At 34.0% G+C, this 10096-nt stretch overlaps 1 protein-coding gene across 1 annotated transcript; it reads left to right on the top strand.

Annotated features, from left to right (window-relative positions):
* The first annotated feature begins 1113 nt into the window (after nt 1–1113).
* LOC145663995 (uncharacterized) lies at nt 1114–6354 on the top strand. Its single transcript, XM_081730280.1, has 2 exons — nt 1114–3129; nt 6019–6354. The coding sequence occupies exons 1-2, from the start codon at nt 1482–1484 to the stop codon at nt 6042–6044; spliced, it is 1674 nt and encodes a 557-aa protein (XP_081586406.1). The 5' UTR covers nt 1114–1481; the 3' UTR covers nt 6045–6354.
* The last annotated feature ends 3742 nt before the right edge of the window (nt 6355–10096 follow it).

The raw sequence follows: 10096 nt of genomic DNA, 5'->3' as shown, positions 1-10096 counted from the left end.
TGGATGGGTGTACATAGTACATAAAATGGGCACATAAAATAGGTAACAGGATAATCTAAATACTCCGTAAACAAGTAATACAGGTTCAAACAAAGTGCGGAGCCCCGGGGCATTGCACCTCAGATTGTTACGGCTCTGTGACAACCGCGTAAGATGGAACCCACTTACCCATGTGCAATGACCGCTTTCCCCAATTACACTTACCTGCTAGGAATAGATCTGTACGTCTTTATCAACAACAGATAAAGTTGATAAGCAATGGGACAAGTAGAAATATATCTGTTTTAGATGTCCATAAGATCATTTAGAAAATGATATTGTGCCATCGTTGTTGCACGTTTAAGATTACCTTTCAAAATACTGAAGTAGTAATACCAACAATAAAAAATAATGCAATAATGCTAATCACGTCCAAAACGAGGCAAGACTCCACTTCCTGCGCAACATCTTAAGCAGAACCATGATATCGATTTAGCTCCACTAAGTTTAATAACATATTGCCAAACTATAATATACTTGTGAACTATGTTACGCGATTTTATTTAATTTCATGGAAAAAAAAAAGAGAGGTTGAAAAGAACTGTTTAGTTAGCTTATGTTTCCATAGTTATCAGCCTTGACCTTGGCCTCCAGGCGGTCAGGTGGGTGGTAGTGGTAGTCCAATAGGTGCTGACATCTATAATGTATACTCTGGGGGGAGGAGGTATCGAAAACTTCATACTACGGAGGAACATCGAACCGACATGATCTAAATGAAACGCCTTTTGAAACTTTTGAAATTAACAATGTTAAAGTGGACTGTGTTAAATTGAACTCGTGTGTTCAGTGTTTGATATTATGTGCAAAATTATTTAATAATGGATCTATAGTCGGACAAAATCAAACAAATATTTCTTTGTAAAAAAGTGATTGAAATCAACTATGAACCTTTTGGAAAACGATCGAAAACGACAAGTGCTATAGTGTTGTGAAGTGGTGATTTGTTCTCTACATGACTATACAATGGAAAATTACAGCTTTTTGTTTGATTAGTGGCATTTGAAGAAATTACTAAATTAACGAGAAATATTTGTATAAATACTTAAATTAGCCACATTTACTTACATATGCGGATTCACATGTTTCGTTTGTATTTTTTTCTTTCTTTTTGATTAAAAACCTTGTTTTCATATACATGGCCATTTTAAATTTTGTATTTAATAGAGAAGCCACATCCGCAGTTGCAAATCGAATATATAATGCAACTATCTTGGAACATAATTAAAAATGTTCCTCCGTAGTATTCGTGCTTCTCAATATGGCCATAAATACGTGAGTTAATGGGAACAGTAATATTTAAAAGTGGAGTGTGAGAAATTATTGACTTGGCGTGTAACCCCTTTTGGACTTGTTAACCTACCAAATTAAAACCTCTGAATTATCATTTTGGACATTGAATAGTGAGAAGCATTGTGTTTTCAGGCCTAAGTATAGCTTTAAAAATGTCATTTAGCAGACCCATATTTAATCGGGGGATTGTAAATCCTAACCAGTCTTCTTTTTCTACTTTTGGCCGTGTTACGAGGGAAAGTACCGGTCAATTGATAGATTTGGGTCAGTGGGATAATGTTGAGGGGGGCGAGATCAATCAAATAAGACCAGTGGAAGATTTGCTTGATTTCGCTGGCGCCACAATTCCATGCGACTCTTATACTCAAACAAATAGGGGGCAAAGAGGTCCACGATTTAATTTTGAAACGCATATTTCAAATACTGCATTTAAGGCAATAGAGACTCAAGTGAACACTATCCCCATGTTAAATTCCGAAGATGGTTTTGCTGTGTGTGATTTCTTAATAAAGGCCAATATCATTATTGAACAAAACTTGGCACCTTTAGATGTCATTCTAACACTTTTGTTAAACCGTGTAACAGGAAAGGTATTCACAGACTTGCAACAGTTAGTAATATACGGTACAAGCTGGACCAATATTCTTGCCACGTTAGTTAACAAATATGTTAGTAGTGTGGTTAGAACGGAAATTATAAAACATAAACTATATCAAATGATGAACATTAAACAATCATTTACGGACTTTATACATGAGAAAAGTAGTGTAACAACCTTGTTCGGTATGGGAATGCCTGAAAATGAATTTTGTTCTTTGGTGATAAATTTAGTTACTCCAGAAATTAGACAATTATTAGTATTAACTGCTGTGCCTAACACAAAAAGAGAATTGTTAAATTTTGCAGAATCATATGACTCTAATCGGCAGTACCAAAGAGATTATCAGAAAATAATGCGTGAACCATCTGTGAGTGGCATAAGTAAACAAAAGCAAACTCAAAAAGTAAAACAGTGTTATAGATGTGGGTCGAAGGAACATTTATGGCGAAATTGTATAGTTCAACCTGAACAATCCTCTTTTCGTGCTAATAAATCGAGTTCGTTAGATAAGTGTTATGTGACATCTGATAATAGTAAAAGTAATATAATGCGTATTGTAGTTTCTGCTTGCCATATGCCTGTATCTTGTTATATCGATACAGCAAGTTCTTCGAACTTAATCGGAACTGAATATCTTGCGCGAATAAGTGAGAAGTGTAAACCCAAAACTAAATCTGTGAATGTCCAAGTAAAACTTTTGAATCAATGTAACATTTCGGTTACTCAATCAGTTCAACTTACATTTTTCATTAATAAGATAAAGTATACGGATTGGTTTTATGTAGTGAATATACCAGATGTGCAGTTATTACTAGGCGGTCAATTTTTGAGTGCGCATGAAGCATGTATCGATTATAAGAACCGAACAATCAACTTTATGAAAGAACAAAACATCGTTCGTGTGACAGTACAAAGTGATCAAAGTGAACCTAATACGTCTCAGCCTAATACAGTGATATTTAGTGGTTATCAGCCGTCACAAGGACCTATGGGGAAGAACAGCCATGGAATAGTCAGTAAACAGAAGAAAGAAGACGGAGGGAAAAAGTACAATCAGAGACACGATCGTGATAATGGTTCATCCTTCATGCGGACCCAAGGAACCGGTTCAGCTGTAGGTGTTCCAGAGGTGGTACCGAATCCAGTGTATGCAGAGCCATTTGATGATCCTGAAATTGAATCACCTTATAATTTAAAAGGTACAGTAGATATTCACACTAATATTTATGATGAAAACTTAAAAGATTATCTCTGCAAATTAATAAATAACTATGCTGACGTTATTAGCAATGAATTAGGAACTATAAAAAATTATGAATATGAAATTCAATTAACTGATGATAGTCCCTGCCTTCAGCAACCATACCCACTTCCAAAACATAAACTAAAAGAATTGGATTTATTTTTGGACGGATTAGTAGAAAAGGGTGTTATTAAACAAATAGATTCTTCACCGTACGTTTCCCCTTGTTTCTTAGTTGTAAACAAAGATAAATCTAAGCGCCTTGTAATCAATTACTCTAAACTGAACAGGAGGGTGTTAACGGGGGGATATCCAGCACCTAATGGGGAAACTATAATAGGAAACATAGGAAAAGATAAAATTTACACAGTTTTTGACGCCCGTCAAGCTTTTTTTCAAACAAAACTCAAAGAATCATGTAAGAAATATACCGCTTTTGCTACTCCCACACGTCTTTTTGCTTTTGAAAGACTTCCAATGGGTTATTGTGAAAGTAGTTTTGTCTTAGCTAATTTGTTTAATAAAATATTCCATGACCTCATTGGGGAACATTTTGATTTGTATTGGGACGATTTTATTATACACACTCCAGACGTAGAAACACATAAGTTATTATTAGAGAAAGTCCTACAGAGAATGAGAGAATGGGGGATAACGGTGTCTCCAAAAAAGGCTCAAATTTTTAAACGCAAAATTAAATTTTTGGGATATGAATTTTGTGATGGGAACATGAAAATAGATGATGAGAGGATAAAAGTAATAACTGAGCTACCTCAACCCAAGAATAGGCGTGGTTTGAACAAGCTGTTAGGTTTTCTGGGATATTACTTAAAATATTTAGATTCTTATGCTGAACTATTAGCACCGTTACAAAGATTACGTAGTAATAAAATACCATTTAAATGGACTCATATAGAGGATGAAGCTTTGAATAAAATTAAAGAAGCAATAATCAATCATGTTATCTTGAGGGTTCCAGATCTAAATGCACCTTTTGTAATTCATACAGATGCTTCAACAAAGATTTATAGTTCGATTTTAAGCCAATACGATGAAAAAGGAATTTTAAGACCTGTATATTTCTATTCTAAAGTTGTCCCAGAATCGGATTGGAGCAAAAATGTATACGAACTAGAGCTTAAATCATTATATCTTGCTATCTCTAAATTTGAACCATATTTGCATAATAAATTCACTGTGTACACCGATTCAAGAAGTTTAAGTTGGATATTACGTAACCACAAGAGACAAAGAAAGTATGGGACTATGATTGAAAAAATTAGTCGCTTCCAATTTGATATTATTCATTTAAAGGGGACAGTCAATACCCAGGCTGATTTTATCAGTCGGACCCTGGATAGTACTTGTTTTCGTCCTCACAATCAAAATTTACCGGTAATTACAAATGTAGATGGTAAATCCACTGAAGTAATTTTTCTAAATTTATGGACAATACCTGTTTTGAATGAGTCCTTACAAGAATTTCAGCGTAAAGATGAGGAATTGAAACCTATAATAGAAACTTTAGAAAAAGGTGAATCTGTACCTAACTATCAGTTAAGAAAAAATATATTATTAAAAACAACTAAAGGTAAATTACATGGAGGTCTTCGTATAGTAGTTCCTAAAGAGTTGAGAAAAACAATATTACAATATCATCACGATCAATTGGGATCAGGATCACATCAGGGGATTAAAAGAACTAGTTCATTAATAGCTTCGAAGTTTACCTGGCCTGGCTTATTTGATGAAATTAAAAAATATGTGGGTAGCTGTTTAATTTGTCAACAAAATAAAAGTAGAAATGTAAAACTATATGGAAACTATTATTCTGTAAGTAATACGAGACCTAATCAGGTTTGGCATCTTGATGTACAAGGCCCTTTGCCTTCAAGCAATGGTTATAAATATATATTGGTAGCCACAGATAATGCTAGTCGGTTTACAATCTTAGAACCTTTAAAACAATTAAATTCTCGGGTAATTATAAATAAGCTAGAGAATATGTTATACAGATATGGCTGGATCAATATTCTTCTGACGGACCGTGCGTCCTATTTCGTAGGGCATATGTTTGAAACATTTCTATTCAGTCAAGGCATTAAACATGTTACAACCTCCCCATACAATCCTTGCCCGAATTTAACGGAAAGACAAAATTATTTAATTAAGACAATATTAAAATGTTACGTTTCTGAGAATCAAACTAGATGGTCATACTTAATACCTAAAATTCAATTTAGTCTGAATTCAAATGTGATATCTGAAACGGGGTTAACTCCAGCTGAAAGCTTTATGGGGCGCAAATTCTATTCTCCCTTGGATTGTAAATGGGAAATTAATTTAGGTTTGTTAGGGGAAGAAAAAAGAAAAGAGGAATTAGGCCAAATAGCTGCTGAAAATATTTGTAAAGCTTGGATAAGGAAAGAAAAGGCTTATAAAAATAAGCGTATAGAACCACCTTTTAATGTTCATGATAAAGTAATGGTAAAAAGAATTGTAAAAGCTTCCTTATTTAAGAAAATAAACCCAAAGATATCAAAAACTTATTCTGGTCTATTCGAAATAATCAGTTTTGTAACACCCAATGTTGTTTGGGTACAACTAGTAGATAATCCAAATGTAAAATTGAAAAGACACGTTATGTATTTAAAAAGATATCGTGAACGTGATCAAAATGAATGAGAAAAGCACGTAAAATGTAAATATAATTATGTACAAATTCATTGTAAATATCATAGATCATCTAGAGAGAAAAAAAAAAGTTTAACAAATAGAAATTATATATGTATATAGATGTATGTTGTGTTATATTATACTTTTTGTAGTATTTTTTTTTCCACAGTAACTATCCCATCTTATCGAGAATAATTGGCATCTTTGATGATTAGAAAGAAAAGCTAAACCAGCCAATCCTACATAGTATTCTACAATGAGAAACGTAAGAGCTGTTCGATTCGTACGACTGGGCCCAGGAATCGACGTAAGGTTAGATAATACTATGGATGAGTGGTGAGTTCAAAATTTTCTTTATGTGGACAATATTCGAACAAATTTAAGAAAGATGGGAACTTGAGATAAAAGTGAATACTGTGGAATATTAAATTATGAACATTAAATAAAATGCTTTGATGTTTAATTATCTATAGAATGTCAGCCCCCCCCCCGAAAATTTATATGTTACGCGATTTTATTTAATTTCATGGAAAAAAAAAGAGAGGTTGAAAAGAACTGTTTAGTTAGCTTATGTTTCCATAGTTATCAGCCTTGACCTTGGCCTCCAGGCGGTCAGGTGGGTGGTAGTGGTAGTCCAATAGGTGCTGACATCTATAATGTATACTCTGGGGGGAGGAGGTATCGAAAACTTCATACTACGGAGGAACATCGAACCGACATGATCTAAATGAAACGCCTTTTGAAACTTTTGAAATTAACAATGTTAAAGTGGACTGTGTTAAATTGAACTCGTGTGTTCAGTGTTTGATATTATGTGCAAAATTATTTAATAATGGATCTATAGTCGGACAAAATCAAACAAATATTTCTTTGTAAAAAAGTGATTGAAATCAACTATGAACCTTTTGGAAAACGATCGAAAACGACAAGTGCTATAGTGTTGTGAAGTGGTGATTTGTTCTCTACATGACTATACAATGGAAAATTACAGCTTTTTGTTTGATTAGTGGCATTTGAAGAAATTACTAAATTAACGAGAAATATTTGTATAAATACTTAAATTAGCCACATTTACTTACATATGCGGATTCACATGTTTCGTTTGTATTTTTTTCTTTCTTTTTGATTAAAAACCTTGTTTTCATATACATGGCCATTTTAAATTTTGTATTTAATAGAGAAGCCACATCCGCAGTTGCAAATCGAATATATAACGCAACTATCTTGGAACAACTATAGGGGTCGAACATTCTAGATAGAAGTGACACATTAAATTACTCCATGTTTCAATAGACAGACCAGAAAAGAGATGTAATACTCCTGGGTCACTAAATCTATATACACATCGTCAAAAAAGTACACATATAACTGGAGCATACTTGAAACATGTAATTAGGGAAGGATCTATGCCAATGTCAACAATTGTATCAGCATCACCTTCCATAACACTAGCGTTGTCTTTCAATTTTCCCAAATCTGGATTAGCACTTACAACATGATCACACTTACGCCGAATGTACTCTCCCTTGTCACCAGGTACAACACTCAGATCGTTGAGAGTATCATTGAAGATTTCAGAGAACTAGCGAGAGTCTGTTTCTTTTTTATTCAAGCTTGGCAATAGGATCTGGTAACTTCGCAAAATGTGTTGCAATAAAGACTTAGTCCTTTTTCAAGGAATTCTTCTTAAGCATACTTTGAGCAACCTCAATTGAAGACGCATCATCCTCATCAAAAGTATCAATGATTCTTTTGATGGGTTCAAAGCTGTTAGCATAATAGAGAACAGCTGTAATCCATGTACCCCATCTCGTTAAGACAGGCTTTGGTGGAAGCCGAAGTTCAGGGGCTAATTCGCGAAACACACTTGTTCGCGAGGGAGCTTTCAGAAATACCTTTTTCACATTTGACACAAGATGGTCAACGTCAGAAAAATGAGAACGGACTTCAGCTGCAATTCTACGTAGCGCGTATGCCAGACAGGTGGCATGCAGCATACGTGGGAATACAACCTTAAGGGCTTTTGCTGTACTCTTCATGTATGCAGCTCTGTCTCTTTAAAAAAGAAGGACCTTCTCGTACTTTACACATTCTGGCCACCGAATACTCAGCGGTTTTGTAAAAATTTGTGCAAATGCCGTGCCATTTACGTTTTCCCAAACTTCTGATAAAATCAAAAATGTTTGTATGCCTTCTTCCCCTCCCAAAGTTCCAATTACAACGTTGGCAATGAAACGTTCTAGAATATCTCAAGTTTCATCAATTGAAATCCATATATTTTTGTCAGCAACACTTTTTACGGATATCGTCAATAGTTCTGCTGTACGCGCTATCTCTCAAAAATGATTCATTTGAAACTTCTTGTTTCTTGCATTTCTTGAGAAAGTTTCTAAAGGAAACATTTTCTAACTTCCATAAAGGAATGCCCTCGTTAATTACAGCTTCACACAGATCCTTCTCAAAACTGTTAGTACGCGAAGCGGGATTCGTGACTGTTCCAAGAAGATGCTGAACGTTTTCACCAGCTGATATTCGTGTCCTTCCAGAATTGTGTTTTGCAGTGCTAATATGGTGTGTTACAAAATAAGGTTTTTCAGCGGAAACCACAGTTTCACATAACTTACAAAACAATACAGAACCATCTGTTGGAATCACAGCACGCCCGAACTCACAAATTTTTCCGCCTAGAAAGACCAACTTTCGGCATCTTGAAATACTGAAACGCACATAGATACCAGTTCGGTATCACGCACATCTAAGATTCACAATACCTGCCTACTTCTAGAAAGTAAGCATTTTTGTTTGTAATTCCATGAACCGAACACTGCTTTAAAACACATCCCCGCCCCTCCACTTGTCACATTCCAACGGGAATAGACCATTCATTATCAGACACCGAGATTGCTTGGCAAGAAAAGAGCGATTCAGATTTGTGGCGACGGCCCCGGGTGCCTAAGTAAGGGGGCAAAAATTTGGGTGAAAAAAGGAAAAAGAGGAATATCTATATGGGGGCGTCGATTTTCTGTGGCACGGCACTGGGTGGGGGGACGCCTTCCCTCCACGTTCCCCCTCACTTTTATCCCTTGATGAATATCTTAAGAACAGTAGTTGATACAGATAACTTGTTTGCGTATTCGGAATCAGCATTTTCCAACTATTTTAAAACAGGTGTTTGGTACCAAAATTTCCGAGGAAATTTCGTTTTTATTTTTCAGTGTAATTATAAAATAAGTACAGTAATATAAAAAACTTCTGTTTCTTTTATGAATATTAATATGGCATTCTTTATCGAATTGTTTACAATCATTTTTCAACCGAACCGTTATAAGTTGTCACTTTCAATAACCTAAGTTCATGGTCATGTATTAAGCTATCTTTAAAATTTCAATAGCAGATTGTTAGATGTCTCTGTTTATATGTTTGGAAATATATATTCAAATTTAGAATACCATTATTATAAAACTATTTCTAACGTTCATTTGGGTATTGAGCTCTAAAAATAGGTTGAGTATCATTATTGGATGACTTACAAATGATCTCCATTTAACTCATCTCTAAAAATGCCTCACTTCGCCAAGTAGCAATATGTAATTAGTGTTCTTAAGTATACGTATTATTATGTACTTTTTATGAAGATATTACTAAATGAATATGTAACGAATTTTAGCAAACCAAAAAAGTTAATTGAGCAAACTAATAGTATTCAGATATTACTAAATGAATATGTAACGAATTTTAGCAAACCAAAAAAGTTAATTGAGCAAACTAATAGTATTCAGATATTACTAAATGAATATGTAACGAATTTTAGCAAACCAAAAAAGTTAATTGAGCAAACTAATAGTATTCAGATATTACTAAATGAATATGTAACCAATTTTAGCAAACTAATAGTATTCAGATATTACTAAATGACTATGTAACGAATTTTTGCGATTTGTAATGCAATCATTATGTATCCAAAAATATATTAGCACTAAATTTTAATGTACAATTAATTAATTACAGTCATTATCTATTCACAATTAAAACATCTTTTGTTGGTAGAAATACAGTATTTGATTTAATTTTATATATTTCCTATATTAATTAGTCCGATGTTTTTAAATGTTGAAAACGATCTTTCGTGAAAATGATTTTTACCTTCAATCGGCAGTAGAACGGAGAAAAAGTATGGCGATCGTGAAAAAATATATATCATGATAATAAATAAATTGCGAGATTTCAACGAATTTACATGTTCCGTA

This window comes from Thermobia domestica, chromosome 1 (genome assembly GCF_964235325.1).
Source record: "Thermobia domestica chromosome 1, izTheDome1.hap1.1, whole genome shotgun sequence".
NCBI classification, from domain to species: domain Eukaryota; kingdom Metazoa; phylum Arthropoda; class Insecta; order Zygentoma; family Lepismatidae; genus Thermobia; species Thermobia domestica.
Note: the sequence above shows the minus strand (reverse complement) of the source record. Positions and strands in the feature narration are given on the sequence as shown.

What these genes read in the sequence shown, in the direction of transcription:
- LOC145663995 (XM_081730280.1), top strand. Translation starts at nt 1,482, where the DNA reads ATGTCATTTAGCAGACCCATATTTAATCGGGGGATTGTAAATCCTAAC. An exon ending in ATCACCTTATAATTTAAAAG is followed by an intron (nt 3,130 to 6,018) that starts GTACAGTAGATA and finishes TTTTTTCCACAG; the next exon opens with TAACTATCCCATCTTATCGA.